This window comes from Rhynchophorus ferrugineus, unplaced genomic scaffold (assembly GCF_030347505.1).
Source record: "Rhynchophorus ferrugineus isolate W39M unplaced genomic scaffold, kcgeb_rfMv2 rfM6, whole genome shotgun sequence".
Classification (NCBI taxonomy): Eukaryota; Metazoa; Arthropoda; class Insecta; order Coleoptera; family Curculionidae; genus Rhynchophorus; species Rhynchophorus ferrugineus.
Window position 1 is genome coordinate 6485964 of NW_027472585.1, and position 21255 is coordinate 6507218.

At 32.3% G+C, this 21255-nt stretch overlaps 1 protein-coding gene across 1 annotated transcript in view; it reads right to left on the minus strand.

Annotated features, from left to right (window-relative positions):
* Positions 1–264: 264 nt before the first annotated feature.
* The window catches only part of LOC143198536 (sodium-dependent serotonin transporter), a 29090-nt gene continuing 8099 nt past the window's right edge, over positions 265–21255 (minus strand). Inside the window, exons 4-11 of the mRNA XM_076407819.1 lie at positions 16936–17070; positions 8003–8213; positions 6259–6397; positions 5838–6201; positions 3852–4096; positions 3585–3785; positions 869–1036; positions 265–487 (exon numbers count right to left, since the gene is read on the minus strand). Coding sequence (XP_076263934.1) covers positions 413–487; positions 869–1036; positions 3585–3785; positions 3852–4096; positions 5838–6201; positions 6259–6397; positions 8003–8213; positions 16936–17070 — 1538 coding nt within the window. The 3' untranslated portion in view covers positions 265–412. The remainder of the gene's footprint in view (positions 488–868; positions 1037–3584; positions 3786–3851; positions 4097–5837; positions 6202–6258; positions 6398–8002; positions 8214–16935; positions 17071–21255) is intronic.

The following is a 21255-nucleotide window of genomic DNA, read 5'->3' on the forward strand; positions in this document are numbered from 1 at the left end:
AGAGGTCGAAGGCTTAAATCTCCAGATAGTTTCTTCCAATATTCTGTTTTACTATACGTCTTTTATACATTAAAGCTATTTGAAGAAATATAGTTCCTTATGTATCAAAAATTATGCCTATGTTAGTTTCCCTTTTACTTCTTAATGATTAAGTTCAGTTGTACAAATAGTTTACCACAGCTATAGATTTATATTGTTGTTTTTTTTTACCTAAACCTATAAAAGTACTTACAACCACTTATTTTTTAAAGAAGAAGAATCACAAGTTAACCTCTCAGAACGATCTTAAAAGTCAATAGAAGTATATCGTTTGATGCAAAACTGAGAAGGTAATTTCTGATTCGTCTTTTCTTAATTTTAAAGCTTATACTAACCACTCGATGGTGTATGATTTGACCATCGCCGATTCTGGTCACACCTCAGTGCCAGCACAGTAAGTTAAAGCATTATCTGATGAGTGTTCCGCCTTCCAAATCATTCGCCACCTCTGCCAAAGATAAAGTAACCATTGATGACAAAAGAACAAAATTTAAGCAATAATCTATGACATATTTTATTTGATATTAATTGCTGTTAAGTTAATCAGGCAGCAATCCTTGTTCATTATTGTGATCTAAATATATTTTTAATTAGGAAAAAATGTGTCTAACGATTATCGAGACTAAAAGAAATTGAAAATGTGATTTTATGGATGCAAATGTAATATAAAGATTAAAAGTTAACTGAAACATTAACCCAATATTGTATGGATTGAAAGCATTTAAAATAATATTTTGGGGAAAATCAAGTGTCAATCACAAAACGATATACACAATAATAAATTTGGACTTCTTAACTAGCCTATGGTAATTAAAGAGGCCAGACTTACCTGAAGGAAACTTCCAGGAGTGATAGCAAATTTATATAAAATATACAACGGTATGCAGACGATTGAGGAAGCAGTTAGAACGTAACCAACTTGTATGCTCCAAGGTGGATATTCGTATTCTTTTCCCAGCATGTCTTCGTGGTTGAGAAGAGAGCAAACGAATATTATCTACAAAATTGAACATACCGTTATATATTTCATCCATTAAAACATTTAAATTGATACATGAAGTGTATGGTAATGGGTATTTTCCATATAATATAGCCCACAAATATTACACACATTTTAAAGAGCTAATATTCCAAGACATTTTTTAAATTCAAGCATTCAGTTAAAATGTTAGAAATATACTTTTTATATTTTCTCGATAGAAAAAGGATATTTTCATCATAGATATTCATAGATGTATCAAGAGTAACCATCCTTGATGCATTAGGCGATGGATTCTGTGAATTGTTACTTAATTATAAGTTACTAGCGACCCGCCCCGGCTTCGCACGGGTGCAATGCTGATACTAAATTAAATACACTACAGAAAAAATATGAACGTTTTATATAAAAACATAGCGGCCCGCTCCGACTTTGCACGGGCATAAAATATATATGCATATGTCACTCAATGAAAACATGATTAAAATCGATCCAGTATTTTTGGTTCATTCATTACTGCCCTTGGCCTGCACGCATTAAATTTGGAGTAAAACAATTCCTCTTCCCCTATACTTACTATGAAGATTTCCTGCTATCTTTGGAATATCTAAATTCATACAATTTTTATTACATTAGACATTTTTAAACGCAAATTTTAAATTTGTAATATCTCCGAAAATATTTGTTTAATTTACATGCTGTAAGGAACCATATTGATCTATATTAATTGCACACTGTATTTAAGGTACTTAATTCAATAAGGATTAATGCCGTATTGCTTAAAATAGCTTCGTAAATAAGCCATTTTCTCACGTAAAAAGTAAACAATAAAAATGGTTAATGTGGGTTATCCCTAAAAGATAAACATATACCATCGCGGACTTTTTTGTAGACCTTTTTATGGTGTACAATACTGTAGTACATTAATTTGATCTAACTCGTAGGGTTAGGCAGCGTTTTTGCTAATTACTAAATAAGCCTAAAAAAATAGGTTAATTTACGACATCACGTTAGAAACCTCTAAAATTAGCAATGTTGCCTTAGTATATTATGCATGTATTATACATATAAACCTTCCTCTTGAATCACTCTATCTATTGAAAAAAACCGCATCAAAATCCGTTGCGTAATTTTAAAGATTTAAGCGCACATAGGGATATAGGGACAGAAAAGGCGACTTTGTTTTATACTATGTAGTGATTGGCAAAATATACATTGACAATTATTTACCAACTGTAAATGTGGATCAAGACGCGAATATATTTTGATTTTGGTAAATTGGATATGTTTTAGAAGTTCACAGATTGGTCAACCACATAAATAAAAGCCAACATAATAAATAATATTACTAGGCTGCATTTCTTTTAATAGAGTGTGGCACACTCGACAAGTTAAACTAGTATTTTCGACAATGAACAACATTCAATATATTTTTGTGTCTCATAATCTCACGAAGGTTCAATATCAGCCAATTTTATTCAAGATCAGTTGAAAACATGATATATCAAGCCGTCTCAAGAAATATTATTAATCATGAACTATCACAAACAGAGACCGCTAAAAATCTAAGAATGCATTTGGATTAACGGATAACTTGGAACAAACATATATTAATTACGTACTATTTATCACTTAAGCGATCTTTTGCGTGTCATTATATATTGTCAATAAATTGACTAAAGACAACTTAACAGCCTAGACCTGACAGCTAGAGAAAATACAGCCTAATAACTCCAAATCCGTTCGTGTTAATTTTGCGTTGTGGTGAAATGACAAAAACATATATCATTTGACGTATGCCCGATTCCTCAAGAAAATTCAGCTAATACTAAATATATCTCGATGGTAGGTTCAATTGGATCCATCATGGTAGAGAAAGTCAAGCAACTCTACTGGTTAGTCGGAAAATACACCCAACTTGATCTAAAATCAAACAATGATATTGATTTATCAGTCAATCATAAAACAAATTTGGGACCTATGTGGTGCAAATATGTGGTTGGACTTCAAACATCAAACCAACTAGTAATCCAACGCACCCAATTCTACGATTAATAACCAAAGCTTATGGATACGTAACCAACGAAGAGCTGCACAATGACCTTGAAATCAAATTGGTACAGGAAATGATCCAAGATTTCGCCTTAAAATATGAAATTACAGCAACGTGGAAGCAATACAGCTTCCGGACAACACGCAGGAAATCAGAAGATTGAAGCGAACCAAACCACACGAAGTTGTTTATTGTATAAGTGTTTAAGTATTGTTAACGTTAGCTTAAGTAGATTAGTTTTTTTTTTAATTTGGGAAATATATTAATACTGATGTATTAATCCTAACTTGTGTATTAATGCGAATACATCAGAAAAGTGGTAATAAATTTATTTGTAAATAAAGATTGTACTAAACATATCTAATGTAAGATGCAATTAATTTTAAAAAATTGTATATTGAAAATCATATAAAAGACTTATTGCCTATTGGATAGAGTTTTCAATACTAGGGGTATAAAATAAAATATATAATCACGATTATTTTTTACAAATAATAAATGTTAAACATTTACCAAAAGGAATATAGGACTGATATATTTCCAACACAACCTCCAAAATAGGCCCGGTTTGTGGCCGATCATCTTTTCAATATCTCTGGCGAAGTTGTCGGTTCCATACAACCAACATACACCAGCATTCTCCACGAACACTACGAACAATATCGCTAGTCCTGGTCCATAAATATTTAACATATTAACCAAATAAACGCCGCCCTAAAATAATATAATTCTCAGTGACACACATGTCGTTAAGAAGTACCATCACTATTCAGTACTTACATATGTTGTGGTTGGCAAGGCACATATATAGATACCAAACAACAGTGCGGCAACGAAAATCTCTCGATGTCTGCCTAAAGTGCGAGGATACTCGTCACACAGAGCCGTGATCATAGCTTCCAGTCCGCCAAAAGTACTATCCAGTCCCAGGGTGATAAGCATGAGGAAAAAGATCACAGACCAGAACACAGAACCGCTCATTGTAGCTATTGCTTCGGGGTATACTATAAAAACAAGGCCAGGACCTGTAACAGCGAAAAAAACTGTTTGCACATCTAAAAAAATAATTTAAATATGAAACATTTTTTAAATAAATATGGATATGGATTGCTGGAGAAACATTAGTAAGTGCTTGTCTGTATTATGATTTTTTTTTAACTTTATAAAGACATTTATTATGAAAAATTGGTACAATGGAAGTTGCCACAGAAATTGACAACAACCCCAATCGTAAAAAGGTTCCTGGAATTGGTGATATTTCACCTAGATTATTGAAAGAGTTGGCACGAAAAGCAATCATCATGTTGAAATACATATTAAATGTCTATTTGAGACTGAAGCATGTTCAGGAATGTTTGAAGGTTGCTCGAAAAATTATGATTATATAATACCTGACAAACTAGCGGAGCAAGTTGTATCAAAATTATTCGAGAAACTGCTGTTAAAACGTATTAAACCAATCAGATTTCCAGTTTAGATTTCGAAATCACCAATCGACAATCGACCAAGTGCACAGAGTAACAGCGGTTATTGAAAAGACATTCGAAGAAAAGAAATATTACCTGCAATATTCCTGGACGTCTCACAAGCTTTTGACCGGGTATGGCATTTGAGATTAATCTACAAAATGAGCAAATTGCTACCGCGGAATTACTGTCGACTGCTCGAATCGTATCTTTTCGAAGGAAAATTTAGAGTCTCGCGTGAAGGCGTATTTTCGACACTTAAACCTATTTCGACTGGAGTTATTTGGACTAATATGTTGAGACTACTTCTGTATCTACCCTATACTGCTGATATCTAAATATAAATGATAAATCTCTACCTAAGGCTATATAAAATGTACAAGTAGTAGTACAAATGGATTAGAGACCGGAAAATAAGCTTAATAGCACCAAACCTGTCCATATTAAATTTGCGTTGCGGAAAATGACAAAAACTTAGTTATATCACTTGACGCATGCGCAATTCCTGAAGCAGAATGAGCTAAATACCTCGGAATACATCTTAATGGTAGATTAAATCGAAAGCATCATGTCAAACAACAAAAACAAAAACAGAGCAGATTAGGCTCAAAATCAAGCAACTATACTTGTTAGTCGGAAAATACTCTCAACTGATAGTAGTCGACCTAAAAGCAAAGAGATCGGTCTATCAGTCAAATCAAATAGATGTACAGCTCTGAAGTGATTAAAGATTTCGGCTTAAAACATGAAATAAGGTTGCTAAATTACAGCAACGTGGAAGCAAGACAGCTACTGGACAAGACGCAGGAAATCAGAAGATTGAAGAGAACCAAACCACACGAACTTATATAGTGTATAAATGTATTATGTAAGTCTCTAAATGTGTTCGATGGACTTTGGTAACAGATTTCTTCAAATCAAACAAAAGTAACGAAATTTTGCAATCGAGAATGCAATTTTGAGAGTTCAACTGAATGTTGAACAACTGAACTCTCACTGAACTGAACAACTCAGTGATACTAAATGGAAAAACTATTATTTTACTAGTATGTAGAGAAATGTCAAAACCATTTAATTTAAAAGATAGGTCAGGTTGCATTTACGGTTGTTTAAACTGACAGTTCGCATTCTTACCAATAGATATCGCTAATCAAAATATAGGCAAGCACCTAATATTGATTAATAAAATAAACATATTTCTAGTGCAATTATCTAACAAATTTTAATAGTGAATCACTTCAATATATCAGCGTATTTAAAAATAATCACGAATAACAATAATAATGAAAATCTTCTTTACCTTCAAGTCCCACTTGTTCAATGCTCTTGTGCTGAACGTGGGCCATATAACCTAGCACCGAGAAAATCACAAAACCCGCCAGAAAACTAGTGAGACAATTGATAGTACTGGTGATTACGGCGTCTCGATAGCAGTTGTTATTGAACTTGTTGTAGCTGGACAAAGCCAATAAAGTACCGAACCCTGGACCCAGCGAAAAGAATATTTGTGATGCCGCGTCTATCCACACTTTACGATTATACAGTTTATGCCATTCGGGCGTGAGGTAGTATTTGATGCCCTCCGTAGCGCCTGGAAGAGTTACTCCTCGAGCTAAGAGAATGATGAGTACCACATAGGGCGCGAGAGCTGTAACCCAAACAGCCTACAAATAAATTTTGATTTTTAATCCTTAAAAACTAGTGTAGCTGGTATATCTCACCTTTCCGGTACTTTTAACGCCTTTCCATAGTGAAAAGTATACCAGAATGAACACAGCAAATACACACAGAGCAAGAGCTGGTTTAATAGGACCCATTCGGTTTAATCCATCCGATTTGTACTGCTCTAAAACTTCTCTTCTGCAAATAATAAAAACAAGCATTTATATAATAGTCATTTTTCGTGTTTCTGAAAACGGGAATTTTATGTACGAATTACTTTTCCTAGTTAATCAAAAAAAAAAGTGGGTGAAAGTCATCGTTTGTTGATAGAAACTTACGGTCAGCATGCTGTCACCTTAAAAATACATGAGGCATGATTTCAAAAATTCAAAATTGGTGATTTCGATGTGCAAGGCAAAAAACGATCTGGTTTGAACCGACAAAGTTTGAAAATGGGAAACTGTAAAAGTTATTGGATGAGGACCCAACCCAATTCAAAAACAATTAGCAGTAGCGTCAAATGTGGCCCAAGGAACGATTAGTGCCCGTAATCGAACAATGGAATAAACCCGAAAGATAGAAAGATGGGTACCAAATCAATTCAATGACAGACAAATGAAAAATCGTCTGTGAAATGCTGCTTCTGATGTATGATCGAAAGTCATTTCTGCATCAAATATTAACGTGTGCTGAAAAGTGGATTTATTTTGAAAATAATGAATAATAGCAAAACGAAAGTCGTGGTACGGAAGAACCAGAAGTAATGATAATATATAAGTATTTAATTTTAAAATTGTAAATACATTCTAATCTGCGTATAGAAATCTGAACTAATGGAAGCCAGGAGATGGAAATCAATATCAGAATTGTACTTCACTATAAATAGCAAATTCACCAGTAAAAAAGAACTATCAAGTAAAGTTAAAATGAAAGTGTGCAATGCAATTTAAAGACCAATACTAACAATCTACTGCGAGACATTGGTATTGTCAGTTGTAAATAAAAGTAAGATACAAGCAGCAGGAATGAAATACCTCAGAAGAATCAAAGGTGTAACAAAGATGGACAGGATGACAAGTAAATAAATAAGAAAAGACCTCAATATTGTATCAGTTAAAGCCATTAAAATTAATCAAAACCAACAAAATTAGGTAATGGATGAATTCAGGCCCATTTATTATATACAAAATATTCTTTCAGCGCTAGAAACAAGTCTGATCATATTCATATTGTCATCAACAATAAAAAGTGGCTATACTGCGTTAAAATAATAATCAGAAAAATTAAAGACGAATAATCACTTAGCCACACAATTACTTAAATGTATCTAATGAAATTAGAACTGTGTGTTGATAATACAATTGGTGAGAAATATTTCGGGCTCATATTAGATTGATCAATTTTCCATCATGACAATGATCAACCTTATGTTGATCAGATCACTTGATTACCAGAATATACTTTACGTGAATTTAAGGAATCGAAAAGCGATAAAAGCAACTACCTGAAATAAAAAGTTATAGTTTTCAACAAACAGGCCGAGATTTTGATTATAGTGCAATTGAATTAAATCTATATTTTCGAAAAAACAATGAGAATTTTTGCATACTACTCATAAGATAAAATTACAGTGCAACTCTTCTCTGTAACAATATTTTTAAAAATTATCCCAAAATAATTAAATCACCCCATATTTACTATAATTCCATAAAGATTCTAAACCAAACAGACATCCATATAACTTAAAACAATTTCAATTATAACCATTCAGTGCTAACATAAAATATGGCATATTGTTCTTACTCAAAAAACTCTTTTGCAGGTGTAGTCGCATTAGAATTGGATAGTAAAGCGGTAACAGGACGACAATCGGCAGTGTTCCAGCTGTTGGTACATTTTGTCCATGGTAATTCGGTGGTAAAACTCGCTACTAAGTAATAAACAGCCCAGCCGATGATGGTGTTATAATACATACCCATGTAAATGTCGATTAAACATACAGCATAACCTATACCTGTAACAATTTAAAATATAATTAATGATTCTTCACTATTAGATGTTTCTAGAGAATATATCTCTTTAGTTCAAATCTATATATATATATATATATATATATATATATATATATATATATATATATATATATATATATAAATATATATGAATCGTTGTTCGTTAGACTCGCTAAAACTCGAGAACGGCTGGACCCATTTGGATAATTTTGGTCTTGAATTATTTGTGGAAGCCCAGAGAAGATTTAAAAGGTGAATAAATATGAAAATGCTCGATATGAAATAAAAACAACAATTTTTTTTTTCTTTGGTGTATTCCCCGTCGTTCAGAAATCAAATAGAAAGAATAGTTAAAAATGAATAACTAATTAGAATTTTTATATCTTTATTCTCAGGAGGTAAAAAATAAACTTAGTTTTAGCTAACTACAGTTGTTAACTATCAGATTATTTTTATTTAGATTAACTACAGTTGTTAACTATATATCATATTATTTTTATATAAATTGATAAATCTTAAGTTTTGTCACAAATTAAATTTCTGACCGCAACCATAATATTTGACATTTGAAAACCAACTAATATGTCAATCCATCTTCTATGTCGATCGATACCTCAGATAAAGAGTGCATCCTTCTATCTTTCACAGCTACGTGCGCGAGAACTTTCTTAATTTCGGTGATCCTTTGTGATAGTGACATTTCAAATTATGTGCTTCTTTTTTTGTTGATTTTTTGTAATAGTTACACTTTACTGCTAAGTGCACGAGAACTTTTCTCACTTTGATTAATTACAATTTAGGATGCCGAGGAGAAGACGACCTGGTCGTCGTAGTCAATCAAATATCGAAGAGCTACCCCACGTGCTAACCGCACTGATTACCAGAGAGAGAGGCAGATCAAGAAGATAGTCGTACTGCTATGTCAGAATTGCGTTCTTTAAAGAGTGACAATGAAGTAGATAGGCTTAGAATTCAACGAGTTGCACATCAAACACAACAACAGCGAGCACGACATAATGAACTTGAGCGATTCCGCAGACACAGTACTCCTGTGATCCTGGAAGGAGCTGCATTCCTCTATGATGCGGCAATAGATCATTGTGCCAACAAATCAGTAACAATTGGGGAAATGACAATAATTTGTAAATATTGCAAGCCGTTAAAATACAGTGGTGAATCATCTACTGGATTATGTTGTGCTGGAGGCAAAGTAAAATTGCCACAATTGGTCCCATCACCAAATCCCTTACGCTCTTTAGTTTCTGGGATTGGAAATGATTCTAAGCACTACTTGGCCAACATTCAGAAATATAACAGCTCTTTCCAGATGACATCATTTGGCGCTACACATTATACAGGACAATTTCATTACCACTTTCAAGATATACCATAACATTTTATCTTATTTATTATGTATCTTCATATCTTTGTTACTTATTGATGTACAATAAAGCATCACAATTTTAATTTTTGTATTAAAATATATATCAGAAATAATTATTGGACAAATCTTTAAAAATTACAGATTCAAGGACAAATTTATCACTTATTGGGGGTGCTGGTACCACTACCTGATGCAGATCATCAATTTTTACAAATTTATTTTTTGGACAATTCAAATGCTGAAGTTAATAAGCGTTGTGCTCATAATCCGACAGTGAAAAGAACCATTGTCCAAGAATTACAAATGTTTCTTCATCAGAACAGCAATTTAGTAAACATATTTACTAAAGGTCTGTTTAGGTCGGATTAGGTCTTTTATATAACTATATTAACTATATATTAGAGATTGGAAAATACAGCTTAATAACTGTACAACTTAATTGTCACTTGAAGGATACCCGATTCTTCAAGCAGTATCAATGAAATACCTCGCTATCTTGACTGTAGGTGAAACTGAAAACATCATGTTAAACGAAAACCAGAACAGGTCAGACTCAAAACCAAATAACCGCACTAGTTAGTAGTTAGTACTGCACTCCTTCCTATAGCTTATTGAACTTATTGAATACTTATTGAATTTACGAAGTTATCCAATATGTCGTCTTAAAATATGGAATAAATTATGGCAATTTTGAAGCAATATAACTCGTGGAGAGCGCGAAGGATATCGGAACAAGCGAACCAAACCGTACAATAAATAATTTTAACTTAAGTAGCCCCAATATATTTATGCCGCAGTCATCTTTCTTTTGTATTGATGCAAGCACAACAGAATCTCGATACTTATAGATTGACTCTCGTATACATTCTGACATATGACGTATTTAAGTAACAAAGTAAATTCTATTAAAGCAGAAAGTTAATTAAAGTGGTTCATTCTAAACGACTTCGTTTAAAAGCCGATTCGCAACCAACCTCACTCAACGGAAACTAAAACACACACATACATATAAGCCGCGCTTCGTCCAAAATTAACTGCACACCAATACAATGCAGCTGAACGCTTTCAATTCGAAATCCTCTGCAAAAAAAAGCATTCCCACGATAGCGTCGCCGGCTCCCTCTGGCGGCCCATTGTTGAACTGGCGTTGTCGCAACCCATTTATCTAATTGGCCGACGCGCATCGGACTCTTCAAAGCGTCATTGTTCCGTAACGTACCTAACCTCAATTTTCGCGTGCGGATAGGTACGGCGATTTTGTGTTTGTTCCTTAAATGGAACGGTCCGCCCCGATGAATTTAATTAACGACGATAACGATAATTTTAATTAAGCCAATTATTATCCGCAAACTAAAAGTATCAATAAAATAATGCATATAAATTTTTACTTGGATAGAATAATGTGTTTTGACAATTAAACGAATACTATAAGATGGCCACGATAACACCCGACTAGTGATTTTGTTGTGGTATGTACTTATAATCGAAAAATATTCAAAATATTTTTAAAAATCCTGGAACACTGTAACAGCGCCACCTACCGGGTCCGGTTGTGAATCGAAGCCATTCTCGAATCCACATAAATACACACACAAAACGTTCATCAAAATTGGTCCAAACGATTAGGAGGAGTTGAATTACATATAAACAGAAGAATTATAAGAATTATATATAGTCTATTCAAAGTTATTTTATACATGCGTCATCTAAATTTGTGACGTCAAAGCGTCGTTATGTTGCCGCATCAACTCTACTTTTAGTTCAGTTTAGCTTTGACATACAACAAAATTTTAAACTAAATAAAATAATTTTTAACACAACAATTTTTATTTTAAAGGTAAAAATATAATTGAAATAAATTGAAATTTATATCACTACAGTTGAGTCCTATATGAATTGCTTTATATATTTTCATATAATAATTGGTTGTTCAGTTAATATTTATTAAATTAAGTTAATATTAGTTATTATTAATTCATGAATATTAATAATTGGCTTTGTCTTTCATAAGAGATGTATGTTTCTAGAACATAGCTATGAATAGTGAATTTGTATTAACTTACAAATTATATAGCAACAACATTAAGAGCTTGCATTTTGCAAATAAAGAAAAAATTAGTTAAATTGTTCAAGAAAAATGTATACAGTTACTTTCATAAATAATTAATAAAGAAAACAACATGGAAATTCAAATGAAACATTTGTTTAATCTCTTAGAATCATGGAACCTTAATATAAACTTCAAGACATTAGTACCATAGTCAGGATACTGATACAGATATAATTATATAAATATATATGTATATATAAGAGTAATTCGTTCTTAAGAATTATAACATGCAACGCAAATGAGCTAAATCAGCGAGTCTGGGAACTAAAACTATTTCTGATATAGCGACCGCTACGACCCCTTAGGCCACCACACATTCACCTACATCAAGTTCAAAGGTTAGCAACGCCGGTGGATTGGTACCATGCGACTCCCGGCTATAAAAGACCATCACGACGACGTCTTTCTCTCTTTTATTTTCTTTACCCCCTTGTAACAGTACCACTTCCACAACACCACCGTACTTCCTTTACCTTAACCTAATATCCTGTCCATTCTCCCGTCGACCACATGTATCATTCATTTTTAAACAACAACTTTTTTTTATAAACAACTTTTTATTCAACCAGTGTTGTATAAGTAGTGAGTGTTCAGACAAACAATCGCATCGACAACCACACATTCCGACCGACCAGAAGAACATTTTTACAGTGAGAACAAATAACATGAATATAGCTCTCATATTAGAGATTTATTATTCAAAAAAAAAACATTATTATCCGGACTTATGATGCATACTGGACTGTACATCCCAGCGAACGCGCTCGAGGCGAACAGCTCTAATAATAAAACAAAATATACAGCATTTCCAACAAAACGAGATAAAACAAAAAGAAGTACAAACTACGATAATTAGCATTGAAAAGAACGACTCTGAAATGTTACTAATAACATAGATACGCATTTCGACATACGCAAGACGAGATACGCAACACAGTATTCACATTTAAACTCAGGAAAGTTGCATAAAATGTAATAATTTAAACTTATATTAATCGTTTGACGAACTTATTATAATTCTTCCTGAATCTTTAAGAAGATTAAATCAATCCTCTTAATATTCTACAGCTACTTTCGAAAGAAATATTGAACTCCAACCCCGTTAAATAAATCCAAATTGCAATCAAACGGATTAATTAAGCACAGTCGCAATAACTTTGTTAAGTGTTTGATATTATAACACTTCTGTCGCGTAGAATTGATTTTGGAATTCATTTATGACGGTGCAACTTAATTTAAAAGATTAATAACGTATGAAAATGGATAGGGTGATAAAAATGTAGAGACCAAAGCTGTATTGTTTGCAAAAGTGTTTTCAATCATTTTAACTTACTATTAAGATAAATAAATAAACAAACTCTACATGTGTTCACTTAATAACTGATCGTAAAGTGTCGAAAAAGTAATAAATAATCAGTTTTATGAAAAAAACTAACTTCTGTTCGTTCATGACAACATGATTTATCTATTTCCACTGCTTCTATGTAAAAGAAGTCGTTTAAGAGTGAAAATACATAGAGGACTAAGTTCACTCATGACGAATTAGGTAATTTCATGTATTGAGATTAGTTTTTCACTTAAAAAAAGTATTTGTTAATAAATATGTATTCAATATATATTAAATAAAATATTTTCCATCACTTTCTATAACTTTTACTATCATTCCGAAAACAGGGCCATGTTGTATAGAAAGAATGATGTTGGTTTGGATGATCTATTTTTGGCACTTTTGCAACATATTGTGTTTTACAAATAAATCTTGAAATTCACTGTCTTCGAACTTTTTGTTCCTCCAGGTCGTTCTTGACCGCTGACATCAAAACCACCTCTTTTAAATAATTGAAACCAATACCGACAGTTATGAAAACAACATCACCATAAGTTTCTAAAGGTACTTGATTTCATTTTGTCAACTGAAAAACCAATTTATTGGCCGACTGATCCAGAGAAAACCCCAGACCTGTTAGATCCTTTCATAGTTAGAAACATAACATCCAACTATATGGAAGTCGAAGAAAACTTTGACCTAAGTTCAGTTCACACACCAGTGATTCTGACACTGAGTGCAAATACAATAAGACAATGACAAAACCCAATGTTAAGAAACAAAAGAACTGAATAATCGAATTCAACTACATGTATACGTTAAGACTGTCCAATAATTAATTTTGAAGCAGAAAAATTAATTGTTGATATCGAATAAACTGATTGGAATAATACTCCGAAATTAAGAATCTTAATTAATTAAATTAAGACAAATAAATAAATTAATTATCTATAATAAATCAAAGAGAAATCAAACAGATGACAAGGAAACAGATTATTCGCTCTGGAAAGCCACCAAATACCTAAAACATTTATGTCTGCACTGTTCACCTGTAAGAGACCTACATGGAAATAGGGCACGCAGCAATCAAGAAAAATCTGAAGCATTTGCTGACCATCTAGAAGAAACCTTCAAACCAAACGAAACTGATATTATTAGTACAATTTGCCGAATATAGAATGTGAAAGGGCATCGATTCAACACTAGTCACGCCGAAAACACTAAACAAAATTATTAAGGTTGACATTAATCCAAAGAAACCATCAAGTTATGACTTAATAACAGGACAATTGCTCCAAAAACTACCAAGAAAAGCAATTAATTAACTCACCAACTTGATCAACATAGCATTTCTACTAAAAAATGTCCCAGACGTTTGAAAGATGGCTGAAATTATCATGACCCCAAAATCTGGAAAATCGCCAAAATAAAGTAAAAGCCTATAGACCTATCTCACCAGTAATATCTAACTTATTCCAAAAACTCTTGTTGAAAACGATAAAACCTATTATAGAGAGGAAACCTGATACCTACACATCAGTTTTGGGTTTGTTAACAAATATTCGACGATTGGCCAAGTGCATAGAATAACAGATGTAATTGAAAAAGCTTATTAAACTAAAAAGATATGTTCAGTTATATTCTTAGATGTGGCACAAGTCGCTAAAGTATGGCACGACGGCCTTTTTCATAGGCTGCAAAAAATGTTAGTGAACTATTGAAATCTTACATTAAAGCCAGAATGTTTAGAGTCAAACACGAGGAACTCTGAAATAAAAACACCAATAACGATATCATTCCATATAGCAACAACGCTAAGTACCTCGGAATGAATCTTGATGCAAAACTTCGCTAGAAGGAACATGTTAAAAAGTAAAGGAAATGAAGTTAAATTATAGGATGGGTCCTCCTAGATATATATCTAGATTTAGTTATTCTAGATGATCTAGATTAAGTTATTGTAAAGACAAATTGTTGGTTAGTCGGCAATAACTATTAACAATGTATTTTTTTTTTTAAATTCGCGTCTGCATAATCTGAAAAACTCAATAATACTTAATTGAAAATATTAATGCTGAATTTCAATAAATAATAATAAAAACTAACTAACGCGCTAAATAGTATGTATGAATTTAAAAAAAGGATGATTTCCACTTGATATAATTAACATTAAGGTATTGATCAACCAATAAATACAAGAAACAAAAGCAGATAAACCGTTCATAAATATGTATAGTTGCCTTTTACTCGATTGCCGGTCATCTATTCGCAAGTCAGACTCTGTCCGATATCTGGACCTAAAGATCATTATTCAAGGCACTCAAATATATTTCCACACCTATACACTGATCGGATATAAATATTAATGCACCCATAGACGGGAATCGTTTATTTCTTGGTGCTACATCTCAAACTAGATAAACTGTCCTAATGAATTGAACATGAACGCGGAATTACAATTCCAATCCGCGCTAAAAGGTTTCCATTGTTTCCAGGCTCGTTCCTTCGGTCAGTCTTTCCGCATCCTCAAGAAGCCGGAGATTTAAAACTGGAAGAATATCTTCCAGGTCGGACTGTGTACTCGGATGCGATCTGTCAATTGTTCTAATAGAAAATCGGATTGCGTTGGTCGAGAAGTAAACCAACAAATTAAAAGCGGCGAAAGGATAGACCAATACGTCATGGTTATCGTCATTTTTTCATTCTAAAACACTTGAATGGTAATGAAATGATGGGAGGGATAGTAAAGCCCGTCCAATAAAACATTCGATATACGTCATCAAAATGTATAACGTCAGCAGGTCACAATGTTACCATATGAAATTTGGCTTTTTCTTTGTAACGTTTGCCTATTTATATAATATTGTATTTCATAATTTTATTTGATATATATATATATATATATATATATATATATATATATATATATATATATATATATATATATATTATATATATATACATTATATATATATATATATATATATATATATATATGTTTTCACCGGTTTTCAAACATATATATATATATTTCGGTCATTTTTCGCGCAGTTCTCGGCTTAAATGCAACAATTGTAGTCGACTACATGTCGTTTCTGGTTCTCATTAATCTTTTCATTAGGTTTTAATACATCATAGTATAAGAAGCTGATTCCACAACTACAGAGCATTAGCTTTGAGCTTGAAGTAAATATCTAAGTTTCTAGATAATTACTGTGTTCTTTAAACAATTGATTTCTTGTGTTACAACAGTTTTGCATATTATTCTTGCGCTTTATACAGATCATCATAGAGTGATACTCTCAAATCCTTGTCTTGTCTTGGCCGCTTGTGTTCGGTTGCCAAATCACCACATTTAAAACATCAAGACCAGTATTCACAGGATGAAACCGATGGAGTATTGTTGCCATACGCTTCAGAGGGCATTCGATCACCTTCAGTCGCCTTTTTTTTCAAACTAAATTAAAAAAGTAGAACTTCCCGCAAATGGGATTTACTCGGTACAAAGTCAGACATCACTGAAAATATTTTTTGTTCACACTTCGACGAAATGACACATACTGAAAAGTGAAACTTGTCATTGAGGCTTCAACATGAAGTTGGTTACGATTCGATACACAGTAACACCATCTGTTGTAAATCCTTGAAAATTAATTTATAGATCTAATATATCTATTCATATTTTATACTTGTATTATAATTTCGGTACTTGTATGAGTCAGTTACCTTCATTATATTGTATTTTATTCATAATTTAGGCGTAATTATAACCTCTATTTTTATAGTATTTGATCTAATTTATTATAATTATAATTGTATGAGTTAGGGACGTAAATAAAATTATAATAAATAAATAAAAATAACAAATATTGTCTCGAAATGACTAAAATAAGTGGTACTTACCCTTTAAAGCTGGACAAATTCGTTTCCATATAGTCAGACACCCGCTACGATGGAACTGACCCAAAGCCAATTCCATATAGAATAGGGGTAGGCCGCCGAAAACCAGCATGATGGTGTAGGGGATCAGGAAGGCTCCTAGAAAATGGGTTCGCTTTTTGAATACAGCCAGGAAAATTTTAAAGAAAATAGGGAAATGGTTAGCGGGTCATTGTATGCAAAGTCGCGACAGAAAAATAACTTAATCCCCCCCAAAGCCACTTATCTGCTACGGGCCACTCGCCAATCTCTTCCAGGTTATTATTTTTCACCGGTTATTTTATAAAATATAAAAATTGTATTAGTGGATTTTCGCCGTTACGCGTTTTATATAGCGGACGTTTTAGAGCTTGAACGGTCCAAGCGAGTTCGTTCTCTACTAATTAAACGTGTAATCTGGCATGGCCCAAAGCTGACCTCGATGTCGATGGCGATTTAACGGTTGAAACCGTTAAAAATGATTTTAACAAAGGCTCAACGGTGGAGGTTACGCTCCATAAAAGCCGGCGTCATAAGAGTCTATCGATGAAACAAATTTATTTTGGTCCATTACGTGAGATGAGTCATGATCCCTAATAAAAACGTGTCACTATAATCAAATCAAAGGTTTCTTTTGTTTTATTTTCGTTATGACATTCGATTAAAAATAATATGAACCATGCAATATTTAGTATATCCAAAGTAGCAGTGAACTCACGTCATCAAGACGTATAATGTATTGCCTATTGTTGTTTGTAAATTAGTTTTAATACCATACAATATGTCCCTTTTCAGTTTATTCTGACATCGTGTTAGACAAAAAGCAAAACACATTAGAACAAAAATAAAACAACTATACTGGATAGTCGGAAGATACTCTCAACTTGATCTAAAATCAAAGAGATTGATTTATCAGAGAATCGTAAAGCCAATTTGGTATATGGGGCTGCACACAAAAATTCATCAACTAATCATCCAACGCTATCAAAACAAAATTATTCGATTAATTACCAATGCCCATCGCTACGTAACCAAAAAAGAACTGCACGATGATCTGGAAATCAAATGGATTTGCGAAGTTATCCAAGATTTCGCCTTAAAACACGAAAAAAGATTACTAAATCATACTAACGTGGAAGAAATACAACTACTGGACAACGCGCAGGATATCAGATATAAAATTGAAGCGAACCAAACCATACGAACTTATATAAAGTGTATACCTTTAGTGTAAACTATAGCTTAAGTTATTATAATTGTATAATTGAGGAATACATATTGATGTATTTATCTCGCAGTCGTCTTGCTTGTGAATTAATCCAAGTACAAATGAAATGTAGTAATAAATTAATTTATAATTAAGACTGTACTAAGCATATCTATCTAAATTATTCTGGTCAAAAAGAGATACAATGATGTCTGATATGTTCGAACATATAACCGAATCAGCTTGCTGTCGTTCGGCTGTCAAATGTAGGAAAAATTCTTCAAAATATTATCACTATAAGGTTGAGGTTATAATGGATGTTTTGGGGCTTTGTAATCGATATTACAAGCGATGTTTTGGGGCTCTGCTTGTTTTGATAAATCTCGAATAGCTGCTTAATATTTATGATTACTCTGGTTGAAAATGCCAGAACCAGTAAATGTTCAGTTAAAAATAGATCACATCTTTGATCAATAACCTCGAACAGTAATGAAATAATGAGAGCCCCTTCTTCCCAGTAAAATAAGTAAAATCCTCCAGAGGTTCCAGAAAAAAGTAAAGTGTTGCGAGTTATCCTCCATGCCCCATATTACGTATGCAACAAACTGATTCAGCGCGACATCCCCTTAGAACCAACAACGAGTGTGATTCAGAGTGTTAGTGCGAAGTACTCTGAAACACTATTTAACATAAATGTGCGCGATAACAGTGTAGTGCATAGGCTCAAACGCAAACTACCATACGAAATAGTTAATAGACAAATAGAGAGAGATTTTAATAAATAGTTTTTAGAATTAGTTAGAATAGACTTTAAAATAAGTTAAAATAGTATCTAGAAAGATTTATTCTTATTATATATATTATATTATATATTTAGATTATAAATTGTACAGCAGAAGTAAGTATATAAGTTGTACCAGTCACTTCTACATGTCAAGATGGTTATATTATATAAAGGAAATCATATAATAATACTTATTGGCCACGGGCAGATTGTTAATAAAAAAATGTATTTTTAAATGATTATTAAATTGTGCCACAAGTCATTTTAAATCAATTCTTGATTCATGATTACATAAAAAATAGAAATTTTAAAAAATGTGTATCATATCACAATAAATTATGAATTCAAAATATTATGAAATTATAATTTTAAATCCGAAATGAAATTCAAATATTAAAAATTTCGGAAATCCCAAACATTTCCTAAATAGATTTTTTAATTGTTTAACCTAACATCATTAGGAATTAATTCATAAAGATACGAAAACCTTCATTAATGTTTTTAAATACTGTTATAAGATCTCTATGTAAGAGAGAGAAAGAAAACAATACAAAACGCAAATAGTGTTATTTGTTAGTGCCTTCATTTTAAATACGATATTTTGTCCAATGTCGCTAAGCATTGCGAAAATGTCATTACAAAGATTTAAACAAGAATCAGGGAAGTGGATATATCCCTTACAGATATTATCTCCGATCTAAACTAACTCTTATTAGATAACCGTGTTTCCATCTCTTCGCGCCCAGATCTCTCGTTAGACCCCTATTCACGCATAATCTTCGGCGACATTTCATGTAATCCACTTATGAATTCAGACGAATCGCCTTTTTCGTTTTTGATTTACGGGCGCTCAACAGTTTGCTGTCGAAATTTAAACTCGCGTATTTTTTCTTTTACCCAGTTGTTACGAACCCGGCGTCTTAATAAATTGGTTCGAATCGCATCAATAATCCAAGGACAGGCGTTAGAAAAGCATAATTACTGGGAATATAAATAGTGCAGGTTTTCTTTTAAGCGATGTATGAGGATGGTTCGAGAAGTTGGTTGAATAACTTCCAAATCTCTTTTATTTTGTTTATATTGGAGTAAAATTGTAATTCGGTATAGAAAACAAGTTATTTTAACTACATTTTTATAAAATACAGACTTTACTTTAAGTCATCTAAAAAGTTTTTTTTAATCACTGATAAATGTACCTTTGATAATAATCTTTTACCTCATTTCTGATAAAACTATAATTCCATCAGTATAGATCTTTTAATAATTCTGAATAGAATATCAAACCATTCATTTTACCACTTCAATTGCCTAGAGATCTTCAAAGAACGTTGTAGAGGTCAGATCAGAGGCAAGGTCTGGACTATGCAGTTATATGACTACACGAATCACCGAATATTTGCTTTCAAAGTTTCGATCACCAAAAATGTCTAGCATTATCGTTATAGAAGAGAACACCTTTCCTATTGACCAATTCTGATCGTTTTCATTACTTGCTTAAATTGGTGATTCATGACCCATAAAAGGACATTCATCTTTAATGAGCAATATTTTTAAAAAATTAAGCAAGAAGTATATGTATAGATTATAAAGCCTTTTAAATATGTCCTGAACCAATGTTCCAAAAATCTTCCAATCATCTTCCAAAAAGCAGTTGGAGATATTTTACTTCCATCTGAGAATTCTAACCTCCCATAGTCACTCATGTTTCGATCTATTATACTAAGATTACCATATTTTTAACTCATAAAACTTTATATATTCACTAATACTGATGTTCCAAACTAGATACAAAAATAAAAGTTTAACACACCAAAATTATTGTTAATATAGTGAATTCAAAATAACAGTAAACTCACGTCATCAAGATGTCTAATGTATTGCCTGCTGCAATTTGTAAATTTGCTTTAGAAGCAGACAATATTTTCAAACAAAATTAACAAAAAATACAACGCATAAAGCCTGAAATAAAAAATATATTTGATACTAATTGATTTTATTCAAGGCATACTAATTATTCAGCATCTTATTTTAATGAAAACTATGCTACAATTATTACTGTAATATTGTATAAACATTTACGAACCCATATACCGAAACATTAATTTCAAACATGACGAAAAAATGAAATAAATAGACAAATGGAAAACGATTGATTCAATTTCTATCAATGCGGTCCGATTTTATTCTGGGAAACCATGAAAAAAGTGAAAAATGTTACTTTTAAACTGTATAGAATAGATGTATCAGGTTTCCATTTCATTACCTTCGTTGAATAAGACGTCTTATCAGTTTAATTTAAAGGCGTTTTTTTTGT